Here is a 26,875-nt window from a genome sequence, read left to right as displayed (position 1 = left end):
AAGCTGAGCTTAAAGCTTTCAGGTTAAAGCTCCAGCTTTCCTGTAGGCCCTGTTTAGGTACTGGAAGGCTGCTATAAGGTCTCCCCAGAGCCTTCTCTTCTCCAGGCTGAACAATCCCAACTCTCTCAGCCTGTCTTCATAGGAGAGGTGCTCCAGCCCTCTGATCATCTTGGTGGCCCTCCTCCGGACTCACTCTAACAACTCCATGTCCTTCTTATTTTGGGGACCCCGGAGCTGGATGCAGTACTCCAGGTGGGGTCTCACAAGAGCAGAGTAGAAGCGGAGAATCACCTCCCTCGACCTGCTGGTCATGCAGCCCAGGACACGATTGGCTTTCTGGGCTGTGAGCACACATGGCCAGCTCATGGCCAGCTTTTTATCCACCAGGATCTCCAAGTCATTCTCTGCAGGGCTGGTCTCAATCCCTTCACCCCCCAGCCTGTATTGATACCAGATATAATGCTCCATATTTTTTTATATCAATTACATATTTTTGGCTAGAGCTACAGTAACTCTTCAGATATAGAAGTAATATGGGATGTCAGCGGGGCCTCATAACAATTCCCATAAGCTCAGAGTCTGTGTCCACAGGAGTTGTCTCCAGTGGAACAGGACCAAAGTGCACTTCTCCTTTTGGTGGTAAGAAACCAGCAGTTCGGCTGCTTGGGGAATTGCAACCCAAAGCAACTAGAAACGGACCATCAAAGGGTGCTGAGAAAGAATACTGCTTGCGTCGAGAAATCTTCCCCTCGGAGAGCCCCCAGGGTTTCTGGCAGACCAGTGCTCGCCGCCCAGGGAATTGGGGAAGAAGGAGGAAGAAGCCTACCTTCATCAAAGAACATAGCTTCGTCTTTCGGGGGTCAAATAAATACATTTGATCTTGCAACACGGATTTGCTGTGTTGAAGAATTTAGATTTAAGGGCAGCCACGCACCCAGGAACATGGTGACAGTCTGGACAGACTTAGATGGTTTGTTTACATCTTGAGAGCCATTTATCACCAGGATGGGCTGGCGGGCTCAGCCAAGTAGCTGGGGTTTTAGTAACAGTGATTGCTTAAGGAATTTCAGCAGTCATTAGAGAAAAGGTGGAGTGGGGTTTTTTGTTTGGTTTGGGGCTTTTTTTTCCAGAAGGAAAGAAAGGCGAGTAACATTCTTGTGCTTTGACAGCAAAAAGGAAAGCAGGATCGAGAAGTGGTGGGAGAAAATAGTATCTCCAGTCACGTTTGAGGTGCCCTTGAGAGCCCTAGGAGAAGGCTGACAAGGAACGTATTTGGGAGGGGTTTATGGCTGGACATGACACAGCAAGTGTTCCCAACTCATAGCTGCAAGCTTGGCCGTGGGAATGGAAGTGAGGCATCCCAAGCCTGGAAATAGACTGTCAACAGCCAAGCCTGGGAACCACCATTATTTAGGCTAGCTAGAAAATGTGTTTTTTAAAGGAGCTGAGCCATGCAGAGAGATAAATTTCACAATTAACATTTGTCCTGCAGGGCTATTACAGACATTTACCAGTGAAGCAATGACTAAACTCCCATTAAAAGTGACTCAGGAGGTATCCGTAAGATATTATTCAACCTGTGACTTGTTAGCGCCAGCGTGATTTTACCGACGATAAAAGAATTCCTAATTATTCTTCCTTCAGTGATACTTTGAAGGTGGTGGAAGACTGTGAGCTCTGAGGTAGCTATCACGAGAAGCAACCACCACATCTGTCACTCACCCACACGTTAACCTTTTAAAGTCATTTTCACTTGGAGAATATCCTGACCCCAAACGCGACGTGTCGCCGAATTCTTCCCCCTTCCCGCATTCACCGCAGCACCTCGACGGCCACCTCAGCCGCAGGCGGGAGGCGAGAGCGAGGCGCCGGCACCGCCCAGGAACAGCCGCTCCCCCAGCCGACGCCCCGCCCAGGCGGAGAGCAGGCGGGGCAGCGCCGTCCGAAGGACTATGGCGTCATCGGCGCGCGTCGCAGAGCGTCTTTCCGTTGGAGGGATGTCGCCGCCGCTGTTCAGCCTGCCCGAGGCGCGGCTCCGCTTCACGGTGAGACTGGCCGGGCCTGGGCGAGGATGGGGGCTTCTCTCCCTCGCTGCCGCTTGGAGAGGGAGCGGGTGGGCGGGAGACTGCGTCTGCGCGCCGGTGTGGGGCTCTACCTCCCCCCGCTTCCGCCTGAGCGCCCAGGCCGGGCCGCCCCTGCCCGGCCCTGGGCCCGCAGTCCGCCCAGGGGAGGGTCTGGTATTTAGTTAACTAAAATTAATGTAAATTGAAATTCTGGCGCAACCCCGGCAGCAAAACGTCCGTAGCTTCTTGCACTTGTCTCTTTTGTGCCTCTGCTGAATGATGCTTTTCTGTTGCCAGAGCTGGTGGGGCTGGGTGTGCACGCAGGCCTCTGGGTCTCGCCATCTGAGGCCAAGTTTGTGGGACAGGGGGATGGGGTTTGCACAGAAGTGGTCGAGGAACAGAGACTTGCTCCATTAGATTGATTTGTTACGGGATATAGTAACTTTTAGACTATCTTGTCAGCAGGAGTCATGTCCCAAACCTCTGTAACCTGCCTGTGAAGCAGGTGAATTGTGTGTGTGGGACTTGAGACTGTTGCGGATGCAGCATCAGTCACAACAGTGTGTTCCTCGGTGTTTCACTGAAAAATACTGTTTTTACCACACTGTAAGCCCAGGTTTGAGGTGTCATGCTCTACTACCTCCCATGCTTAATTTGCTAGGCATTTGTTATTTGCCCTACTTGTTACAAAGGTCTTGTAAACTGACACATGCTGTGTGGCAAATAAGTACCCTAGTATTTCTGTCCACTGTCAGACAGAAGAGGGAGGAGATCCTGCTGGATTTATACTGGTTTTGTAACTTTTCTTTCTTTACATTTTGGTAGACATCCACCAGAGAGGCTCTGAATAACAAAAGTATCAAGCCATTGTTGAACGCATTTAACCAGATTCCTGGGAGGTAAGTAAATGCTGCTTGATTTTAAAATGTGCTTGTTCTGATAAGTTTTAGTAATCTTGTCCGTAATAGTTGTTATTAACGGATGCGGAATGTTTGCATTTGCAGTGAAAATGAAAAGAAGTGTACCTTGGATCAAGCTTTTAGAGTTATTGTAGAAGAAGAAATAGTAAGTACTTCAAGCTGCTGCAGCTTATGTCTTGATAAAGCTCAAATTTCTATTTTACAGTTAATGTATTAATTTAACAGCAATGTTAGCACAGGGAAATACTGTTTATTAAAAACATGAATTAGGTAAAAGTTATCTAACTAATATTGAATATAGATGGTTAAAGGAGATTGGTAGGCAGGACAGAATGGCAGTATTTTACAGATGCCACACTATAGCGAGAGGTGTTGACTTAGCCTTTTCCAGCAGTTCTTTGTAATGCTTATGAAAATCTGCTATGTCTTAAAATTCTAGTTCATAAATATGCATTATTCTACAATTATACTTTGAGTGGGGTGGAGTGGGTTATCTGTTACTAGCATGTAACAAAGCTGTCTGTCAACTGAAAAAAATGATGAAAGGAATCAAAGAATGTTTTTGTTGGTACTGTTTGAATGAAGGCTGAATGCAGGACATTAATTTTCAGAGATAAATAACTCTCTCTAAACAGTAGGTGTTGTAGGGTCTTTAACGGCCAGAAGCGGCTGTTAAAGATCTAATAGATTGTTTGAAATTTTTGAAGTTGAACGTCAATATTTGTTTTAAATATGCCTACTTGGAAACAAGAATTTTAGGTTTGTGAAATGTATTTGGGTCAGAATAGAGAAGTTTAACACTGTTCTGTTTGTTTAGATAAACAAAGCTCCGTGTGAAAATCTCCTGGCAATTATTTCTCTTGCTATTAATGGAGTCACAGAAGGTGAGCATCTTTCTCTCAAATCTGTTGGCAGTTTTAAGGGCCATTTAGGGGAATTTTAAAATCTTGATTTTTTGTAATTCATCTACAGCAGTTAGCTTTGATAATATGTGGTCTATACGCTAGTGGTTATTAAGTCTGTTTCACAAGAGGAGTGAAGTATAATATAACTAAATTCGGTTATTTGTGTGACATTTATGTTGAAATCTCTTTTTTAAGAGGTAGATGCATGCTTTTGGTTGCAACGTAATTAGCGTTTTCTATCTTTATCCACCTCTGTGAAATGCTTGGAAGTCTCCCATCATAATTTTAGAGATGAGACCACTGAGGCAGAGAGGATAAATGACACGTAGGTTTCTCTGTAATTTCCTGGCAGAGTGAGAAATAACTTCTCCTGAATATCTGCGCTCGTCTCCCAGTACTCGCCTGTCAGTACACAGCTGGTTTTTTAGATACTTGAATCTGTTTCTATAACTGTCTTTTTTGTCAGAAATCATTGTGTTAATATCTTCTGAAGAGACTTTCACCCTCTTCCCTTTGTGTATTTGTTCATATTATGCATCGAGTACTTGTTTGTTCTAGTAAGTATAGTTCAGCTACGTATGTGTTTTATGAACTGTAGAATAAGGAGACCTGTGATTATGAGGAATGCAGACACTGCCAAACTACAGAACATGGGTGGGCAGACTTGGAGCACTGCTTTAGTGGTGCTTTGCTTGAGGAAGAGACTTTCAAACTTCGTAGGTGTGTGTAGTGTAACTAACTGTGGATTTAGAAGTCTGAAAGAGTTCACTTGCAGTCCGCAAAGAGATGTGAGACTGTTTTAGAGTTTGAGGTTTTTAGAACAGTTACTCTTTATTATTTGTTTTATGTGCAAGGCACGTGTTTACGTGCAAGGGTCTTGTAAAGCTCATCTGCATATGTGTACATATAGAAATAGCTTTAATGGAAGCTCAAAATTAGCTCAAGCTTTTTGAGAGGATTTGAGAACTTTTTTCTTCTTTTTTAACACACCGTCCCTCAACTACCATGCATCTTTATTGCATTTCAGTTCAAATTTGCTGAATAAAATATTTCCTGTTCCTCATAGGTATCTGCACTGCATCAACTCCTTTTGTGCTTCTGGGAGATGTTCTGGATTGCCTGCCTTTGGATCAGTGTGACAAAATTTTCACTTTCGTGGAGAAAAATGTTGCTACGTGGAAATCGGTAGGTATTTTTCAAAAATGTTATACGGTTGTGCCAAAGCTTCTGTCTACCTGAATCATTTTTACAAACGGATTTTAACTGTATCTGTTTGTGTTAAAATAGTAGCGTTGAGCACACTTTGTTTTGAGGCTTAAAATGTCTGGGCAGCAGGAGTCAGAAAATTAGTAATAAAAGGAATCATAATTCTGATGTTCTCTTTCTAACTCCTTTCTGTACAGTATACAGTATTTGTAACATTTAGAAACCAGAAATTCAACTTCTGATGCACAATTTGTATGAGTAGCTTCTCTCTTGACTTATTATTCAGCTTTTCCTCAGAGCTGCAGGAGATTCTTCAATTTCCAGTTTGCAGGGAAAGAAGTTGTCTTGGTCACTTCCTGAATGAACTTTCCTGAATGAACTTTACAGGATTATAGCAACGGTGAACATGTTGCCATAAAATGTTTCTGCTCTTAAAGAGCAATTGGTGTTTTGAGGCCTGCGTGACAGTTTTACGCTCTTGCTGTAGCAGGAGAAGAGCCGCTGTGACCGGCTGCTGAGCTTCTTGTGCTGCAGGCGCTGTTAATTAAAGAGGGAGTTCAGGGTCTCAGGCAGAAGTCCTAAGCAGCCTGCATTTTATTCCGAGATCATAAGAAATCTTGGATCTCTGTATTCTTGCTTTGCTCTTTGGCAGTACTGCCAGGACCACAGGTGTCAGCAACTCTGTAGGAAACACCTGAAAAGCATTCCAGTTTCTCTGCATTTTCCTAACCTGGACTATCTCCCATAGGCATTCATTCAGGCTATTCTGTTCTATAAAACATTCTTCCCCCCCTGTGATATATTCACAAACTGTTCTTTATCCTTAATTTGAGTATCTATCAATTTCTTTCTCCTGCTGCCAAATTATTAGTACTGTGAATGCCCTAAATTTTTTGTGTATTGCCCATTGCATATGTATATAAATAATGCATGGAATAATAAAGGCAATGAGTGTAAAAATTTGTGCGTTCCAAGGAAAAAAAAAAAGGAATGCTGCTCTTACAGTTCATTGTTACATGTGATTTTTCTGTGTGAAGGCTGGATTTAAATGTTGTGTTTTATGTTTGCTTGGAATTTGTGGGACTGTTTGTTTTATGTTGCCTTCTTGTGAAACCTGCTTCTTATTTAAGGAAAAACTCAGATTTAGAGTTAACGGTAGGAATGACTCATACTTATTCATGGCTTGTGATTTGAATTAAAATCTGTTCAAGAAAGTTTTGTGGTGTCTTAATGATCTAAATACCTTTATTTTATTTCAGAATACATTTTACTCTGCAGGGAAAAATTACTTGCTACGAATGTGCAATGGTGAGTTGTAGTTTTTCAGGGGGTGGTGGGGAATTAAAGAACTCCCTATCTCAGCAAATGAGTTTAAATAATTTATAAGTTTAATAATTTATGAGTTTAATAATTTTATTTACATTCAGATGTATTCAATAAGTAATAAAGTTAAAAGGCAGATTGCTCGCTTAGCAGATATTCCTGAGTCTTGCTGATGAATGTAAAAGTCATTCTGACCTTAGGGAAATCTCTTCATAAGTGAAGGTCGTTATAGCAGAACCTCTGAGAAATATTTATTCCTCAGCAATGACAAGGCCCATATCAGAGGCTGTATTTGAGTAGGATTCATTTGAACTTATTTTCTATTGCTGTTGAAGGTGTTAGGAGAATTGGTAGAATGCATTTGGAAAAAATACAGTTGATCGGAGGAAGTCACTAGCATTTAAATTTACACATCTTAGCTTCCTTTCTTTAGCTGTGTAGGTCATGTAATTAGCAAGTCTTGAATTCTAGTGCGTGAGAAATAGAAAGAGGGATAAATACTAATACTCTTTACTTTTTACAATATTTAGACCTCCTAAGAAGATTATCTAAGTCACAAAATACAGTCTTCTGTGGAAGAATTCAGCTGTTCTTGGCTAGGTTATTTCCACTTTCAGAAAAGTCAGGTGAGATTTTCTTGCATTTCATCACATTTAACATCTAACAAAGACTAAGTATGCTGAACTTTTAAGTTTATGGTGGTTGCAGACCAAATCCAGTTGGAGAAAATAACTTTGCACTTGTCTCTTAGTTCTTATCTCTACCCTTGACATTGTATTTGACTTTCATTTGTTGTGATTTCAAACATAAATTTTGAATTCTCTTTCTGATGATTTAATATCAGCATCTTGTAAACAAGTAACTGAACGGACTTAAGAACTTCACAGCTTCTAAGACTGACTCTTTGTTTTTCACAGGACTTAACTTGCAGAGTCAGTTTAACCTGGAAAATGTCACTGTTTTCAATACCAATGAACATGAGAGCACCCTAGGACAGAAGGTGAAAATTCCTGTGTAATTTTGCACTCGTTCTGCAGGAAACTTGTAAGAATGTTTGCACAGAAATGCACTACCATGCATAATATTCAGAACTGTATGTTCAGAATTGTGTTGTCCCTCTTCCAGATCAAGCTGCTGATTCTGGAAGTAGGAATGTAACCTGGTACATTAAACGGTGCAGACTTTGAGGGGAAAAACATTGATTTGATTCTGAAGGTTAAGCACTGACACTGACTGTACTAAGTTTTCCCCACAGCTTACGGAGGATAGAACTGTCCCTTCAGGTTTTTTCCAAGACAAGTCAGGCTAACATTGCAAAGTGTAGTAAGGTATTAAGACAGAAAACTTTTGCACATTTTACTGGAATAATATTTCAGAGATCTTTTGAATTACCAGCTTAAGCTTTCTGATCTCAAGTGTAATAGAATGTATAAAAGAACATCACGAAAACTGTATGCAAGTTATACTTGCATTTGTACAAGGTTTTAATTATTTTTTCCTGTTAGCACACCGAGGAAAGAGAAGAAGGAATGGACGTAGAAGAAGGTGAAATGGGAGATGATGAAGCACCGACGAGTTGGTAAGCTTATAGCAATTCCAAAAGTTTGAAACAAAATTGCATAAAGTGAAATTAAAGAGATGTTGGGGAAATACCCTTAAATGTTGTACTCGGAATTCTGCTTATCTCCTGCCCTTTCAAGATTAGATCGAACCTAGCAGTGTCTTAATCTGTTTAAGTGGAGATGCCTGGTAGTGGAAAGAAATCTACAGGTTATTTGAAAAAGTTGCATACCCTGGCTGAGAACCACCGTTATTCTTCCACATTTTTTCCCACTTATCTTGCCAAAACTTGTTTCAGTAAGACGTATTCAAGGATTCTAAGTACATGCTGTATATCTTTTAGGAGAAGAAGCTGTGCTTCTCTTCGTTCCCCAGATAGTGTAAAAAAAAACGAACAAAAAAAACCCCTAAGATCTCTTTTTTTCTTTCTTACCATAAAAGCAAAAATAGTAAGTAACAATAGACTGGATGGAAAACTCTTTTAGAGACAAATTCTGAATTAGAGATTTCTCTGTAAGGGCTCACTACTGACTCATCATTTCACTTACAAAATGAATGATATTTTCTGAGATTGCACATTCCTGAGTGGACTTGAATTTAATATATTGCTTTCAATATTGTTTGTTTTTTTTCCCTAGTTCCATTCCAATAGATTATAACCTGTATAGAAAATTCTGGTCACTTCAAGATTATTTTAGAAATCCTGTGCAGTGCTATGAGAAGGTGTCATGGAAAACTTTTCTTAAGGTAATCTGAGATCATGCTTTCAACCATTCAGCCTAAGTAAAAGTCACAGTTTACATGAGTAGAAGAACGACTGCATAAGCGTAGAAGAGTTCAACCACTAATACCACTGAAAAAATAATAGTCCATGAGGAAATGCATTTTGCTGTTTCTAAAGGGAGCCTGTAGATGGTAAACAATATATTAAGATGTACAGTAAATCCCCTAATAAAACTTGCGTAAGTCAATACCAGAAAGACTTCACATGTTGCAATAATGTCAGAAGTACCTTTTGTATGATTTATCAGCTGCAAAAAGCAGAACTTGAGTTGGGGTGGTTTTTTTCCCCCAAGAAGAAAAATAGTCCTACCTAATCCTAGATTATGTTGAATGGTCATACTGATCCCAGTGGGATCCTAAAGATAATCAGTTTCTAATGAAACAAATCTCTTCATAGAAGCAATGACTTCAGCTAGCTGTTTCAATTTTGCTTAGTATGAATGTTGAGGATGATTTATTGCTAAGTTACCTATTTGTTCACAATTTGCCGCTCACTGCTTATTTAATAGCAAGAAGCCTGGGGGGTTTTTATTCTGTGTGCTCTGGTAATAAGAGGTAACATCAGACGATCTAATATAAATCTAGTTAATGAGGTCTATCAACATTCTCAGCTTTCCACCCAAAAAAACCCAAAACCCACAAAAAACCCCAAAACACACCCCCCCACACACACGTATGGTTCAGAGAAACAACAAGGCCAGGCTTAAACTTAAGTCTTTCAGATGAAACTTCTGAGGTTTTCTTCATTGAAGCTTTAAGGCTCTGAATTGATTTTTAAGAGCAGCACTGCAAATTTAGCTCTTGCTTAGATATCTCGTTTTGTATATATTCTAAACAACTTAAATGGAGTTTGAATATAGCACTGTCATCATGTGGGCTTTTTTTCCTCATAACATCTAAACAACAAAGTTGTGCACTGTTCACAACCCATAACATTGTTTTCCTTAACATATTTTAAATACTCCAAATGATTAGGTGCTCTGAAATGATAAATAACACTTTCACTGTCATTCGTGGTGTTCAGAGAAGCCCTACCTATTGCCGGCAAATGAGTCTTGTTTTGACTGGCTGATAGCAAGTTTACAGATTATTTTACTTGGCACAAAGTCTAGTGTAGTTCACCTATTACAAAGTTTTTGTATTATTTTCATGTGGTAAATAACTCTGTTTTATAGTACTCAGAAGAAGTTTTGGCTGTTTTTAAAAGTTACAAATTGGACGACACGCAGGCTTCCCGAAAAAAGTTGGAAGAACTAAAAACAGGAGGAGAACATGTATATTTTGCGAAGTTCCTAACTAGTGAAAAGGTACGTGATTTCTTTTCTCAGAATCAGGTTGAGACAGGTTGAGGTTGGAAGGAACCTGTGTCTACTTCAACTTCCCTGCTCAAAGCTCTCAGCTAGAGCAGCTTGATCAGCGCTATGTCCAGTTGGGTTTTGAATGTCTCCACAGATAGACTTCGCAGTTTCTCTGGGTATTCTGTTATTTTGTGTGGATTCCCTCTGTTACTTGATGATTCAGGGACTTATATTTCTGGAATAAAAGTCTGCAGTAAAGCTGACATTTATTGCATTTCATGTGTATCGTTACATTTAGAAAGGGAAGTTAAAAGAGAGTAAATGCTTGAAGATCTGTTGCTTTTTTATTGTCTTTAGAATTACACTTTCAAAACTTGGCAGCTGATGTAACAGTTTTCTGCCTCATAATGGCCTTGTTTAAAATTGCATCTAAAATGATCTTGAGAGTTTTTAACTTTGTTAATATTAATGCAAAAATAAAACATTCTATTGAATTTAATCCTAAAATTGTTGTCTTCATTTTGAAATAATGTGGAACTTTAACTTTTAAATGCGTGCATTAGTAGATGACAGAAAACAAGTCTCAATGCAGCATGAGCTTTCTCCTTCTGAGATAGAAAAGTAGATAAATTTCTCTTAAGGCTTTGACTTTTGTGTATTGACAAGTTGAAAATAACGATCTAGAAGTTACAGAACCAGTTGCTTAATTTACACCTAATCGTCAAAGTTCTTTAAAGAATCTACAAATGTTTCCTTTGTATGATCTGTCATGCTGCAGCACCTAGGATAGAAACCAAACAGTGTAGCACTGTGCAAGTGTTGATGCGAGTGAACCCTTCTGCGGTAACCAAACCCTGACGTAATAGTAGTTCATAGGAAAAGGGAGCAACCTGTCCTGCAGTTACTGAAAAAATTGAATATTTGGGCTTTTTCCCAAATTCTTGTTTGCTTCAAAGTGAATGTTGTAAAATCTAACAGTATAAAACTAGTAAGAGAAACCTAGGGATATACTATTTACTTCCACAAACACTTCCTCTTGCTTTTGAAAAGTGGATTTCATTAGAAAATTTGATAACTATCTTTCCAAAATTGTGTTAGTTAACGGTTTACCAATCTTTGTACCTTATGGAGCACTGTCCTGATAGGTGATACTGAATAGAGTTTCTCTAATGGCTTACCATCATCTTGTTGTAAAAACAGTCCCCACCTAGTTTATCTGAAAGCATTTGTTGGATTTTTCTACTTATGTGTGTTTAGTGTCTTTAAAATATATGTGTAATTCTTTTGTTTCTCTTCTTGTTTAGCTGATGGATTTACAGCTGAGTGACAGTAACTTTCGCCGTCACATCTTGTTGCAGTACCTAATACTATTTCAGTATCTGAAGGGACAGGTCAAATTTAAAAGGTAATGTGGAAATATTTTGTGGTTTGGGGATGGTGAAGTAAGAACTTGGAGATAAACCAAAATATTTTAAAAGAGTTTATGTCTACTTGGTCTGAGGTTCTTGTGACACTTGCAGAGCCTTGGATTGGTAAATACAGGGTGTGTCTGAAGTTATTTTACAGCAAGAAAGGGGAGGTCTCATTCTTGCTTTTCCCTGCTGCTCTCTGCGTGATTCTCTGCCCACCCTTGCAGTGGCGCTAGTGTTCCTTAGACTTGCTCAAGTTTGTGCAGTTTACTAAACCAGCAAAAAACTCTTATCTGCTCATCTCTGCGGAGTTAGTTTTCTGCCAAATTGGCGAGTTCAGTGGGGTCTTGGAGAAGTAGAGGCCACTAAAGCTTGCTTAAGGTGAGTGCCAGCAGTGAGAGGGAAGGAGTGTCTCTCTTTGGCAGCAGCAAGCTGTTAGACCAATGCAAGCTACTTGTTTGTGACATCGCTTTGAATCTATATTGACTCCACAAGTGGCATTGATTGCTGATCTTTTTTTTTTTTTCTGGTGTGCTACAGAATTCTGTCTAAAATAGCAAGAAATAACAACAGTGATTATTACTTATACAAATTAATGGGACAAAACAATACTCTATCTTTTCCTACTCTATAATTTTATGCTGGAAAAAAGCCCTACCTCTCTGTTCATTTCCTGTGCCCTTGACCACATGTGGACATAATGATTAACATTTAAGGCAGCTGTCTTTCACCTGCAATATACTGCTTTTTATAAACAGATATCAAAGATCTTTGCAAACTAGACTAGGATCATTATCTTCGTTCTACAGGTTATTTACCAAGGCAGTGCTGTGGCAGAGAAGGAATAGAATTCATGTCTTTGAGTTGTAGTTTAGTCCTGTAGAGGTGACTGTCAGTCACTTCAATAACAATTCATTAAAGTGTTCATTAAAAGCATTCATTTATCAGTTGTCAAGGATATGATATATAAATGGTGTGGTGTAACATTTGGTGCAGTTGTTGTAAGCTAATACTAATTATTCCCTTCCTTAAAAAAGATGAGCTTTTTCATATCCTTTTAACCAAGAGAAGCTAGTTCTAAAAGTCTTTCTCATGTTATTGACTTAGCCATAGTCATGTTTATATTTGCTATTTAAGGTACCTCATGCTTCATAAAAAGCTGGTTTGTGTTCTGTTGCTTTTAAACACTGTAAATGGAATGTTAATGGTTATGCCTCATTGGATTCTTCTTGAACCAGTGAAAATGAAAAATCTGATGATCATCTAATTTTTGATGTGCTTAACATTCTGGTCTCTGGGAATGCAGCGAGCCATGCTATATTTATTTCTGTGTTCTTTTCACATCTACTTACTGATTTCGTTATAATTCTAGATGTACCAAGCAACTTGTTTAATGACTTAAGGTTATATGCTATATATAATTCATGTTTTGAGATATTCAAGATCTGTGTTCTGTATACAGCTGGTAGATTAATTGTTTCTTTAACTATGGTCTGTCTGCACTAGTGTTTTAGCTGGGGTTAGGAGAAGATTTTTTTGAAGTAAATCTTTTTCATTGTGCCCACTTGCTGTGCTCTGGGTCCAACATCAAGGTGTGATCTTGACTCATGCAAATGGACTTCCTATTGGATGAAGCTAAATCTGAAAGTATATTCCACAGCACATCTAACTAACTCCACAAACTAATAAGTGTCCAGTCCATGGGACCAGACCAGAGCACGTTCAAAGTACTCTTTTCAGGTCCCCTCTAACATCCCTCAGAAAGTATGTACTGTAAATTATGTGTTCTCAGCACGATTTTGATGTGTAGTAAACTCTTCAAATTTAAAAAAAAAAAGTGAGCTGATTTAATGACACTTTTTTGTTCGTTTTTGTTTTTCTTTCAATTCCAGTTCAAACTATGTTCTAACAGATGAACAATCTCTTTGGATTGAAGATACTACAAAAGCAGTTTACCAGGTTGGTTATTTATAGATACTTCTATAAAAATTACATGGAAAAGTATTTATTGTGTAATATTGTATCAACCACTTTTGAGCAGTAACCACCATGTTCTTTGGGGTTTTTTTTTCTATGTGTTCTGCTACAAATATAATGCAAAAAATTAACTTTTTTTTTTCCTCCCTCCCAATCATAGCTTCTTTCAGAAAATCCTCCAGATGGGGAAAGATTCTCAAAAATGGTAGAGGTAAGTACTTTGGTGTCTGTCTGAACAAAGTCTGCGTAAAAAAGCAGTGTTGGTTTAAACTAGATTTTAAAACACGGATGTAACATCTGAGAGAACTTTTATCTCATCTCAGGAAAAAAGGTCTCATAATGTCTTTTTATTTTGTAGTCACATTTTTTCCATGTTTTCATTAATGTGCTTTTCTCTGGGGAAGAAATGGAAGTGTGCATGTATGTGCATGTCTATGTACAGGAGCCATTGTTTTTTAAAAATATTTATTTCAAAAAGCCTTTGCAGAAAGGAGTGATATGCCCAAAGACATAGGGATAAGATGCAAGTAGAATTAAAAAACAGTTGTCATCTTACTTTCCTTTTTTCTTTTACTTTGGCTGCATCTTTTTTCTTGTTTAAAGAAGGAGAAATAAAGCTTTTCCCACAATTATTGAAGAGAGGAGATTACACTATTTTTGAATGAACTAAACCAGCTGCCTAAGATTATGCTGATGACCTTCAAAATAGTGGCTGAAATATACACAGTAACAGAGTTTTCCCTTTAATTGTTGTAGCTCAATTAAAAACTTTAGGGTCAACTCTGAAGGTGATTATGACACTAATAACGTGCAATATTATGTTTTTCCAGCATATATTAAATACTGAAGAAAACTGGAACTCATGGAAAAATGAAGGCTGCCCAAGTTTTGTGAAAGAAAGGTAACTATTATGAAGTAGAAGCTTGCTGCTGCTTGTTCGAAATGATGGTTCAACTTCAGAGTATGTGCCAACGGTGTATGTGAACGTTGATGATTCATGCAACTTTGACATTTGTGTAGCTGGATGTCCCTTCTGTGTGTGCAGGAGGCTCTTAGATTTGTGCCAGAAGTCTTAAGGCTTCATTATGTCAGTGAAGAGGTGGTTATGCATGTGTGAGGTCTCAGGAGAGCATTCCTCACTCTCTCGTGGCAGTGTTTTGTTCCCTTAATACCAAGGATCCAGTGACTGAGGAGACTGGAGCAAGTTGTTTCCCCTCCTGCCTTCAGCAGACCCTAGGTTGGAGAAGTTAGTGCCTGACTTATCCGTAATGCTTTGGATTGCCTCTGATGAAGCCCTTGGTGCTATGGCTTTGATGGGGGAGCATACCTGGAGTTCCATGTAGCAGTTCTCCTCTTACGTACCTTTTTAGATTTGCCCCTTGGTGGTGATCGCTTACCTGAAAGGAAAATGATGATTAGGTGGCTTTTGCCGTTGAAAGGTTTTCTGTGTAATTAGTTACTAACTACTGGCAAAACTTGAACTTTGACTCCATATGCCTACTTGACTATCTTGAGGTGGTGACCAAACATCCTTCTTCCATCCTTATTCATTCTACACACAGACTGTAGCCTGTTTGGGGGTAGGGAGCATCTGGGTCGTTACCTGTTTGCAGATTTCTTTTTATGGAGAGATCAGGTGGAGCCACCTCTTTATGGCTTCAGCTGTTTGCAAAAAAGGGAGGGGGGCTGTGAGAAGAGAAATTACTGTTGCGGGAGGGGGAAAGTAAAATTATGGAATTTGACTTTTGTAAATGTTCTGTCTCCTCCTTTAGATCTCAGCCAGAGTTTCAGCTTGGGTAGGTCTTACCCTAAACTCAGTGCTCTGGGATCTCCATTCTCTGATCCCATGAAATCAGGTGCACCTGGGGAAAGAACTTGCAATCATAAAGCGGCTGATCCCAGCAGCAATGTAGATCATACTTAGTATGTGCTGCTGGCATAAATGTGATTTGCTTCTTTTTCTATATCGGGATTCTGATACACCTTTTAAATTTGTGAGTGAACTAATTTTGGTGTGGGGCAAATCCCTTTCCTTATACATACTTTACCTTCTCTTTCTTCTTCACCCCCCCTCCCTCCTTCCACTCCTAGAATCCCAGTTCTTCTGAATACTTCCATTGTGATTTAACTAGGCACCATCTTAAGTGAAATGGCTTCACTTTGTTCCCTGAATATTGGTTTGATGCTAAAGAGTGTCGTCTTTTTTTTTCTGTAGACCTCCTGATTCTAAGCCAATGAGGCCTGTGAGAAAGAGGCCAGCTCCAGAGGACTTCTTAGGAAAAGGACCAAACAAAAAAATCCTTATGGGGAAGTATGTTGGATTTTTTTCATGATGGGGTTTCTGGAGTTTGGTTGGTTGGTTTGGGGGAGTTTGTGGGGGTTTTTTGTGGGGGATTTTTTTCACTATCTGTGTTTTTTCTAGTCAATTATATTTTCAAACTTCCTCACTTTGGAACTGCCAGGAAAGAACAGCCAAGGGATATGCCATTCTGCTTTAAAACCTGCAGTAGTCTTCCTTTCCTTATAGTCATGTCTTGTAACTTACAGGCTGTTTAAGAGATCTACAAGCTGAAAAGGAAGTGGAAAAATGCAGCACTTAGTATCATGCAAAATATAGAACTTTTGTTGGAGGACATATCAAGAATAATTTTTTGCCCAAATTTGTTTTTGTAAAACCCGGAGCACAGATAACATTTTAAGCAAAACCAGAGAGGACGAAAGTATAAAAACTCATCCAACAAGTACAAACCACTTCCACTTCTTTTTTTAGGAGAAGTGATAGTCTCTTCATTGTAACAGTTCACCCAACCTAGATGTGGAAATTTTAACCTTGTCTTGAGCTTCAAGACCTTGTACTGAGTGTTTAGTAAAATGTCCCTTCTGAAAAAGAAAGTGATAAATTATTTCCTTTATCAAAACAAAATGGCCTGACCTTAGCTAGTTTGGAAAGAGTTTGTTACTGTTTCTGACCACAGATCAGAAAGAGATTATAACAGAAATTTAATACATCATTTTCCTAATTTGCAACATCAGATAAGATTTCTGTCAGTTCTGGTAATTCCTAATATGTGTGTATCACAAAGCTTGTATGGTATGCTTTATTATAAAGACTCTGGGGTGAGAATTTTCTGTAGGTTGTTTTGTGTGTCTGAGTGATGGAATGTGGAATGATAGAATGATGAATGTGGAGTTTGATCTGTGTTTATGCTTCTCTTTTCAGTGAGGAACTGACCCGCCTTTGGAATTTATGTCCTGATAACATGGAAGCTTGTAAATCTGAGAGTAGGTATGTAAAAAAGGATACATAATTTTTTAAAGCTAACTTTCAGCACTCTAATTCCACGCAAAATTACAATTATTACAAAATTGGCATAAGGAAAATATATAACATCTTTTATGCTATGCCGTTTCACTGTGTGCCTTGAGAGAAGTTTGTTGTATGGCTCTTTTATCTTAAAGTCTCCTTATGGTTTTCTTCACTGATGTTTATGCTGTCAGTAATTTTCATTGCTTAGTAAAGTAAAATCTAAGCTAAAAACCAGATGGAAACTCCCATTTTGTAGAGCGTGATTGTATAATTAAGAACCTTGTATAATAAAGGAAGATTGCCAAGTCTGGCTCTAATGAAGTTAGCGTGCTATTTGGCTAAGATTTTCTAGCAGACATGTGCTTTGCACAGTACTAGATAAAAGGAAAATGGCTAGCAGGCATTGTTTCAGTGCATACCGGATCTACTAGTGGTGCAATTGTAGAAAGATACAATTATCAATTTTCCCTTCTGCTTGCACAATTGTAGGAAATACTGAAAATGTACTTTGCTGCATACCTCTTTATTTGTTAAAGATAGCGTAATCCCTTTTTGTGTGGACATGGTACCTAGTATGAAAATATGGGAAAGGAATGGGACAGTTCCCAAAGAGAACTTTGTGGCTGTAAAGGCTGAATGCTGGGGGCGGGGGGGGCGGGCAGGTCCTAGCTGTGTAGATGTCCTGAGTGGAGGAGTTGCTTTTCCAGAGGCTGAGAGCTCTGAAGAGGAAATGCCTTCCTTTCTTGTGAGACTGGGATGTGCTGGCAGGCATCTGACAGGATACTTGCCTTTACTAGACCAAGGGCTAGAGGTGGAGTTGTGTTTGGAACACAACTTCTTATTTCCTGTGCGTGATTGTGTTGGGTTGCAACTTCTTTAAATTAAATAAAAATAAAAAATTTTAAAAACCTCAAACAAAAAAACCAACCCTAAACTAAACAAATGGAGATAAACCAAGAAAATGCATGCCATGGTAAACAGGGAAGAGAAGATCCTACGGGATCTGGATTCAGTTTGAACTTTTATTATAGACTTTGTGTCTGAATGTGGTCAAGTGACTAACTTTTTGCTTTGGTTCCTCGTGTCTTCATTCAAATGGAGTAATGCTTCCTTACCTGTTGTCTTTTTAGATAACTGTTCCTGGGATAAAATCTGGCTTTTAAGTTTTTGCATAGTGTCAAATATAGCAGGATTCAAATCAGATGGGTTCTCAAGATGCTGGCTTTGGTTCTAGTAGTCAGTTATATTGCTACACTTGAACATGCATAGGCCATTCCTTTCCTGGGCAAAACATGTTTTTCAAAACAAAAATAAAGTGAATTTATAGACCAGTGCACTCTTCCCCCACCCCTTTCCCAACTGATCACCAGGTTGCCTGGTGGAAGCAGATCTGTCTTTTGTCAAACACTATGTAGGAGAAATACAGATCATTATGAGCATGCCTTGTACCACTGATAATCTTGGCCTACAGTAACCTCCAGCTCTGAAGTAATCTGTATTTCTTGCTTGTAGTCTCAGCAAACTGTCCTCATCATTGTGAATATTATTTCTGTTACCTTTTTAGGTCACGGTTCCTTATGTACTAGTTCAAATATCTCACAGAAGCAACTGCTAGCTGTTCTAAGAAGAGAAATATCAGTCACATTTTTAACATGTCCTCTATGAACCACAAATACTGTCTTTTAAATCACAGAATCGCTGAGGTTGGAAGGGACCTCTAGAGATCACCTAGTCTACCCACTTGCTCAAAGTAGGGTCAACTAGAGCAAGTTGTGGAAGACCACCTCTAGTTGGGTTTTGAACGTCTCTCCAAGAGTGGAAGCTCCACAGCCTTCCTGGGCAATCTGTTCCAGTGTTTGACCACCCTCACAGAAAAGCAGGGTTTTTTCCTGATGCTTAAGTGGAATTTCCTGTATTTCAATCTGTGCCAGCTGCTGCTTGTACTTTTCCCTGAGTAGGATCATTTCTAACCTTTTCTTCCCTACTGTTCCCATCAGGTATTTACTGCCCCCAACCCTTCTCTTCTCCAGGCTAAACAGTCTTAGGTCCCTCAGCCTCCCCTTGGATGTCAGATGTTCCTGTCCATGCCCAGCCTCTTGCACGGACCCGTGTCTCTTGCGCTGGGGAGCACAGAACTGACCTAGCACTCCAGATGTATCTTGCCAGTGCTGAATAGAGGAAGGGAAGGATCATTTCCCTTGACCTCTTCCTAATGCGGCCCAGGATGCCGCTGGCCACCTTTGCCAGAAGGGTGCATTGCTGGATCACGTTCGTGGTGGTGTCCACCATGACCTCTTCTGCAAAGCTGCTCTCCAGCCAGTCAGTCCCCAGCCTGTACTGGTGCCAGGGGCAGGGCTTGGCATTTCCCTTTCCTGAACTTCATGAGGTTCTTGTCAGCCAATTGCTCCGGTCTGTTGAGGTCCTTCTGGATGGCAACACAACCCTCTGGTCTATCAACCACTCCTCACCGTTTTACACTGTCTGCAAACTCACTAAGAGTGCACTCTGTCCCATCATCAGTAGGTCAGTAGTGAAGGTGCTAAATAGTACTGGCCCTAGCATCAAGCCCAGGCACATACTAGTGACAGGCCTCTGGCTGGACTTCATGCTGCTGATCACAGCTCTTTGAGCCCAGGAGTCAGATGCTTTTCAGTCTACTTCAAATAAATCTATTTCTCCTGAAGCCTGTAGGCTTTGGACCTGTGTCGGAATGCACTTTAACTGAAGTACTTTCAGCAGAAGGTACGGGGATCACCATGGGGGGGTGGCATGAACATGTTTGAGCAAGTTGGGGAACCCCTAAGATTGGGTCATTAAGTACAACATTAAGCTGCCTAACACTTTCCCCCCTGTAAAATTAGTGATCGTAAATAATTGAAACTAGGGAGCAATAGTAGTCTAGCTGTCTCTGGTAGCAGATGAAACTGAAATGAGAGGGTAAAAAGGCCATTTTTTACGTATCCCATCCTGTCAAATTGCACAAAACTAACAACCATTTTAAACTCCTGAGTGCTTGTGAGCGGCAGCATTTTTTCCTCACGCAGCCAGTTAGTAGTTACTGTTGTTTTTATGAAAGTCTCATTTCCTTATTGCCAGAATTCTTGTCTTGCATCCCATAGTCCTTTTTCACCAAATGCTATCGACAGATGTTCATGGCACCTTTTGGTATGGCAGAAGGTTTAAATAGTAGGCAGTGCTAGCGAATACTGGTATGCTTCAGTGGTTATGCAGTAAATAATTTTATAGCAACATGTATCAAACAGATTCTTTGCTTATTAGCAGTTGTTAAATTTGAGTAGGTTGGTTTTTTTGGGGTTTCTTTCTCCAGTCGGTAAGCTTGAGAAGTGTATGAAGGAACTGAAAACCAGCTATTTTCGAGTAGATTGTGAGGAGTATTAAGTTCCTTGTTTTATTTTTTTAGAGAATATATGCCAACGTTGGAGGAATTTTTTGAAGAAGCTATTGAACAAGCAGACCCTGAAAACATGGTTGAAAATAAGTATAAGTATGTCAATCTCTGTTTCACTTTTTAGTTTGATCTCTTTTGTGTTTGGATTGTTATAGAAAACACTCTGTATTACCAATATCTGTTCAGGACTCCAGGAATGTACCAAAATTTTATAAGTTTGGACAGAATTATATTAATCAGTAAATGACTCGGATCTTTTTCTATGCTTTTGTAGATGTCAGACTGTTACCAACCAAACTTGTATTTTGTTACAGGGCGGTGAACAATTCTAACTATGGCTGGAGAGCATTGAGACTTCTAGCCCGCAGAAGTCCTCACTTCTTCCAGCCAACAAACCAGCAATTCAAGAGTTTACCTGAATATCTAGAAAACATGGTAATCAAATTAGCCAAGGAGCTGCCTGTAAGTAATATTATCCTACAATAATAAATGCTGAATTCATTTGACTCCCTGCTTGTCTCTCTGCAGTCCATTTGGTACACAGGGAGGGAGGGGGGCAAAAAACCCACAGCAGAAAAAAAAAAAAGCATATAAACTAAAAATTGGTCTGATTGTTATTCACAGTTTAGTGTTACTGTGATCTTCATCATAGACTAACCAAGTAACTGCTGAGCTCTGACTTGTATTCTGTGAACAAACAACTGTGGGTTTTCTGCTGGGCTGGTAGACAGGACTATATTTGTACCCAGCTACCTGCGTTCCATGTAGTAGTGCAGACCCATTGTAGTGAAGGTGTAAGCTGCTGTTAGGGCTCATGAATATTGGTTGGTGGGACAGCGGTAAAAGGGGCAGGGTGCGCAGCTGGAGGTGCCGTGCTAAGTGTTACCAGAGCTTTACCGCAGCCAGATTTAGCAGAGCTCTTCTGTCAGCCCCCAACTTTTAAAATACATAAAGAAAAAGAGACCTCGTGGAGCTGTAACTTAAGGCATTAACACTTTCCCTATGCAACAGCACAAATTTGAGGCCAGGGCCGGGTCTTTCAGATCACTTTATACACAATGATAAGAGAGACTAACAGCTGCGGAAGGGAGTGTTTTCTAAGCCTTTGAGTTAGCATAGAACCCAGCAATTTCTTGCAGATATGAACCCATGCTGCTCTATTTGAGACCTTCCTTGTCTGTAATGTGAAACTACTGAGGTGCAAAGGTTGGGTTGTAATATATCGCTTTTTTTGTTTGTTCATTCGTCAGAGTTAACTAGATGCTAATAGCAATTTTAGGGAAAAAAAAAAAAGTACAGGCAGGGAAAAGCTGTTTACTATATTAAAGTATCACTTTATGCAACATTCCTGATGGTGCTACTGTCATGTACCAAATGTTATGGCAAGAAGCTAATACATAGATAAGGGCTGTGATGGAAACATAGGAAAAGAAGCCTTTTGTTCATGTTGGATGATCAGAGAGTGGAAAGTTTATTGTTTGTGTATTTGTTTGCCACCTTCAAGAAGTTTGAAAGTACAGAAAACTTTCAGAGGAATTCCTGAGTGAGGAACAAAATTGGTGAAAAATAACATTTTTTTTAAAAATGTTCATCAGTAGTGGTCTTGTAGAAAGTTGTTTGGGGTGTTTTTGGTTTTTTTAAGCAAGTAATAAAACTAGGTATGTAATGCTTAGTTGTAGTTACTGTGAAAAGTAGAGAATTCTGTGAAGTGGATACTTTTATTAGTTTTTTTTTAAGTTAATACTGTGTTTTATTAGAACACTTATTAGTGGTGTTTTGCATACAGGAGACTGTGGGGGATTTTTAATTCTCTCATGGGATCACGTCAGGTTTTCCATTCTAACGCACATTCCAGGGACCATCACAGAGCTGTAAAATTTCTCTTTAAACACAAAATTCATCCAGTGATGTTTAGTTCTTTCATTGTAGCCTCCTTCTGAAGAAATAAAAACAGGCGAAGATGAAGATGAGGAAGATAATGATGCTTTATTAAAGGAAAACAATGAAAGTAAGACTTGCATGTTCTCAGTGTTTTCAGTTTCTCTCTTGATGTGTATTGCAGAAGCTGTGTTTTATCATAGTTTCTACTGAGGGTCACCAGTCCTGGTTACCCCAGTGTTTCTGACTTGAACCCGCATTCGTACCAAAAAGCGCAGCCTTTTGGGACACAGGGCACCAACGTGACCTCTCGGTCTCATGGCCCACAGTGCTGAAAGCATCCAACTTGTTGGATTAGCACTTTCATTAGGAGCCTCTTCCACCTTTTCCGCTGCGCAGTGTATGTTTACAGTGTTAGTAGGTATTTACAGCTAAAATGCCGGCGTTGCTGTGTAAAAACCTACCCAAGTGTTTCTCATCCCGCTTTCCTGTTCTTTCTGCCCTTTAATTGCCATGGGTAGATGCCTCCCTCTAGCCCCTGTGGAGCTGGGTAGTTGTGGGACTTTCAGAGATGGATATATTCCAACTCTGAGATCTTTACTTCCTCTTCATTTAAAATATCTTAAAGGCAAAAGCTTCTCTGTGAGAAGAGCGGCCTTCCTGACAAATGTCATCTCTTGTTCCTCTCCATGAGCCAGCCCTTCCATTTTTGTCTCTTGTCTGTAACCCCGGTATGTCGTGCTCCTAAGTGTCCTTCCCTGTCCCCTGCCTCTGTGAATCTGCTGCCTTCCATCCTCATCCATGCCTTCATCTCGCAGCACTTTCTCCCTTGCGTGTTGTATCTCTGCGTGCTAGCTCTTGGATCCTGTACGGGCAGGTGGGATACGCAGCGCATTGACCTCGCACACTGGGTACTGCTGGTTACCCATGGACCTTGAGATTTTGTAGAAGGATTTTTCTGCTAGTGGGAAAAAAAGCCGCCTGTGGGCCTCTGTGAATCTCTCTTCTGTAGTCCTTTTTCATCCAGCACCTGACCCCTTTCACAGTCTCCATGCCAACAGTGGGGAAGTTCTCTTCAGCTTACCGCTGCTGAAGCAGCCTTTGTGGTTTCACTGTGTTGAATTCCCATCTTTAAATCTTGTCTTAAAGCAAAGATGGGAGAGGTGTGGTCTGCTGTACACCGTTGTGCTTAGAAATAAGGGAAGTGATCCCAGTGCTTTTCATGTTTTGTTGTTCATGATCTTCGGTTCTTTCCCCTTGATGTAGTGGGTTTGGTTCAGATAAATGAGCGTGACTGATAAGCACTGAAGAGAGCTGAAGCTTCCACTCCATGCCAGCTGGCTCTTCAAGTGGCATGGGGGTGAAACATTTATTAAAAATTAGGAATATGATTAATTTCTGGGCATAAGTAATTCAGTGTTTAGGGTTTTTTCTTTAAAACAATGTGAAATAAACATAGGTGGTTAGCCACAGATTGTGGACCGTGATAAGCTATAAATGTGCAAACCCGCCTGTGTAATGACTGCAGCACTTGGCTTCGCAGCAGAGCACAGTATTCCGTGTTCTTTAAGGAATTTTCTGCCACTCTGGCATCAAGATAAAGTACTGATGACGTACTGAAGGTACTATCCTGTTCACAGTCCTGCTGCTAATAGGAATGTGGGTCTTTTGTAACTTAGTACAAGGGAAGCAAACTATTTTTTTTAACTGAGGCTAACTGTGTAAAGTGACTAAATTAAGCTGGAAGCCAGTTAAGTGTTAAAGATCACTCTGGATTTTAATATTATAGTTGACTTATGTATTGAAAATTGCAAGCTACCTGCCAAAATCATTGTTTTTGTTTGGAGGAGGCAATTCTGATGTGTGCAATTCTTCTGTGTGCAATAAGGGTCATTCCTCTTGAAACCCAAGTAATGCATGTGTAAAAATAATCTGTCTGTTCTCAGAGATCTTGAGTAGGTTTTAAAAACTAAGGGAAAGGTGCAAGTCTGTCTGTTCGTAAATAAATAAGAGGTTTAAAAAAACCAGGGTGAACTGGGGAAGATACTGCAAATGAAGCTGGAGACATTCCCTGTGTCTCACTGCGATTCTTTCTCTTTTTTTTTTTTTTTTTCCAGGTCCAGAGGTCCAACAGGACAAAGCCATGACGGGCGAACAAATTGAGTCGTTTGCTAACAGGCTTGGGGAGCAGTGGAAGGGCCTGGCCCCTTACTTGGAAATGAAGGATTCTGATATACGGCAGATTGAGTCAGACAGCGAGGACATGAAGATGAGAGCGAAGCAGCTGCTGGTTGCCTGGCAGGATCAGGAGGGCGCACATGCAACCCCCGAGAATCTGATCACTGCGCTGAACAAAGCCGGGTTAAGTGACCTTGCAGAAAGCCTAACCAACGACACTGAGAGCAGCAGTTAACTCGCTCCAGATGCAACTCCTTGCTTAGTTTTGGTGGTGGTGGTGGTTGTCGTTGTCGTTGTTGTGACTGTTCTGGTGGTTTTGTTAATTGTGACTGTTTGTTTGTTGATAGTTGTTACTGTTGTTGCCAGGTAACAGGTTTTTGATAGGTATTTTATGTTCAATAAATGATAAAACTTTTTAATAATACTGTTCAGTTGTGTGGATTTCCTGAGAACAGGATGAGTCATCCTGATCCAGAAATAGGAAGCTTCATTAAGGATGGTGAAAAGGTGAAGGGGAGGATGGAGAGCAAAAAGGCAGCTTTCTGTGCAGGGCTTTGGCATCCTCAGAGCTCGGGTGGCTCCTGTCAGACTGAGCAGTTGATGGTCTCTGTAACCACCTGCTGTCTCTGGTTTCTCAGAGCATGGGTGGGCAAGAAGGACTTCTACATCATTGCTTCGGGTGATGGGGAGCTGCAGACCATCAAAAGGTACCTGTTTGTGAGTGATTCACCCTGGAGAAAACAGTAGGCTTGCAATGGAGATCCAAGTTGTGGTGGTGAGTTTCAGTGCAGAAACGGTGCTGAGGAGTGCCTGCTCGGTCTGCTCTCCTGCTGCAGAACTGGTTCTCTCTGGACCTTGACAGTTGATAATCAGGGGTTGTATGCTGCTGCTTATTTAGTAATTATTAATCTCTCATATGTTTGGCTATGTAGGAAGTCCCCTGAGTCATAATAAGGTAATTTTTTTGGTCCCACTTCACTACAAAGTGACAGTTGGTTTCATTTCAAGGTCATGATGCTCAATTGATGGATACAAGTTGTCCACATAGCTGGATCTGTGTTCCCCTCAAGTGAGAGATTTTTGTGGTGTTAAAGCTGTAGTGGGCTACAACTTGTTCTGTACCTCTTGTAGAATTTGTGTCATTCAGCGGCAGCTAATTGTGAGTGTTTAGAAAACTGCGTATGGCAGAACTTTTCTCCACGTTGTTTCAGTTATTAAATTGTACCTGTGAATTTCCAGGGTGGTTAGCTACTGGCTCTGCCTACTGAGCCCCCGGCAAGAGCTGTGTGCCTGCTCCCCCCCCTTGGATTTAAACCGTATTAGGAATTTGAGTGTTAGGCACTTCAGTGAGTTGGTAAAAGCTGATTCATGGGGCAGATGTTGGAAACAACACAGCTGCAGGTACGATTTGGTCAAAGGTACAAAAGGTAATGATTTCACTGGATTGGGGGACTTTTGAGCAGACTGTCAAGGGAGGAGGGTGGGGATGACAAACAGCTCCTGACCGTGGCCTACTGCCACCTCGACACCGGGGAAAGCTGGGGCTGAGGATGGCCGCAGGGAAGGTGACTGGAGGCAGCTGCATCCAGGGAGTTCTATTCTTGGTGCTGCAGGCATGAACCACACTCTGTGCTTGTGTTCCAGGCAAGAGACTTGGGCACTGAGCTGTGCCTGTTTTGCTTTGATCTCTTTCTCTGACCTGGCAGCAGCATAGTCTTGTGTCATTTTATGCATGGAGGACTGCAGATTTTTTTCTGCGTCTGACAAGTACGACCTCACCAAAATGTTACAGCACTGCTCTAGCTGTGAAAGAAGCTTCAAATGAGACCCATGTGGGGGAGAGATCCTGCCTGTGAGGATCCCTACCACTGACTCATGTAACTGAAGGCTTTGCCAGGACCAGAAAGGCCTCCACTGGAAATGGAGGTGGCAGCCTTGTAGACCAATGAGGTAACCACTGCTTCTCCTACAGCATTTCCAGTGAGCCAGCTATTTATTAAGTCTATCTATCTTGTCCCTGTTCTCAGATATGATAAATGCACATATCTCAAAACTAGGAAAAAGCAAGAGCAGCAGAAAAAAAATGGGGCAGAACACTTTCTGGGATGGAAAAAAAAGTTCACCTTTTTTCACACCAGTAATAAAACATTAATTATTTCATAGTTATAGGGGTCATAGAACAGAAGGTTTTGGTTTTGTTTGGTTTTGTGGTGTTTTTTTTTTTCAACTGCCAACAGCAGTTTTGAGAGAAGAAACATTGCTCACAAGCCCATAACTGGGAGGATGTAGTTCCACAAAGCAGCAAACAGGCACAGGACTGATCTCCCTTTTCAGGAGACAGACCAAGATTTTAAAAACAGAGGAGCCATGTGCTATTTCTGTGGGGTTCAGGGGAACAGAGCCAGACTCCACTGGGGCTTCCTTAAAGGGTGGAACTTGCCTTTTTTAAAATAGACCCTTAGGCCTTTGGGAAGCTCCCAGGGCAGCTGTGCGGCAAAGGCAGCAGCGCAATAACTGGCAACGTGTTGTATGGCAGAAAAATGGCCTGGGAGGGTCAGAGCTGCTGAAGGCAGGGTAGAAGAGGGGCTCTCCTTTCTGAGCAAGCCAGGCACAGTTAAACTCCCCACTGGATCAGTGTTAATGGCAATACAACAGGAGG

General features: G+C 40.6%; 1 protein-coding gene across 2 annotated transcripts; it reads left to right on the top strand.

Moving 5' to 3' along the window:
* The first annotated feature begins 1,903 nt into the window (after positions 1 to 1,903).
* Positions 1,904 to 24,640, top strand: THOC1 (THO complex subunit 1). 2 transcript variants are annotated; one of them, XM_075744260.1, is made up of 22 exons: positions 1,904 to 2,045; positions 2,889 to 2,962; positions 3,068 to 3,128; positions 3,801 to 3,867; positions 4,955 to 5,073; positions 6,354 to 6,402; positions 6,948 to 7,043; positions 7,335 to 7,417; positions 7,923 to 7,996; positions 8,616 to 8,724; positions 9,936 to 10,067; positions 11,363 to 11,463; positions 13,360 to 13,426; positions 13,605 to 13,655; positions 14,275 to 14,345; positions 15,217 to 15,240; positions 15,660 to 15,755; positions 16,665 to 16,730; positions 20,173 to 20,256; positions 20,475 to 20,622; positions 22,090 to 22,168; positions 24,156 to 24,640. In XM_075744260.1, the coding sequence occupies exons 1-22, from the start codon at positions 1,953 to 1,955 to the stop codon at positions 24,449 to 24,451; spliced, it is 2,040 nt and encodes a 679-aa protein (XP_075600375.1). In that variant the 5' UTR covers positions 1,904 to 1,952; the 3' UTR covers positions 24,452 to 24,640. The 2 variants fall into 2 exon arrangements, with proteins under 2 accessions (XP_075600375.1, XP_075600377.1); XM_075744262.1 differs by lacking the exon at positions 15,217 to 15,240.
* The last annotated feature ends 2,235 nt before the right edge of the window (positions 24,641 to 26,875 follow it).

This window comes from Balearica regulorum, chromosome 2, assembly GCF_011004875.1.
Source record: "Balearica regulorum gibbericeps isolate bBalReg1 chromosome 2, bBalReg1.pri, whole genome shotgun sequence".
NCBI lineage: Eukaryota > Metazoa > Chordata > Aves > Gruiformes > Gruidae > Balearica > Balearica regulorum.
The sequence above is the reverse complement of the archived record's forward strand: the minus strand, read 5'-3'. Positions and strand labels throughout refer to the sequence as shown.

Bases quoted from the DNA above. Each gene is read 5' to 3' on its own strand.
- THOC1 (XM_075744260.1), top strand. From the start codon at position 1,953: ATGGCGTCATCGGCGCGCGTCGCAGAGCGTCTTTCCGTTGGAGGGATG. The intron at 8,725-9,935 runs GTAATCTGAGAT...TCTGTTTTATAG, and splicing joins CATGGAAAACTTTTCTTAAG to TACTCAGAAGAAGTTTTGGC. The intron at 20,257-20,474 runs GTATGTCAATCT...ATTTTGTTACAG, and splicing joins ATGGTTGAAAATAAGTATAA to GGCGGTGAACAATTCTAACT.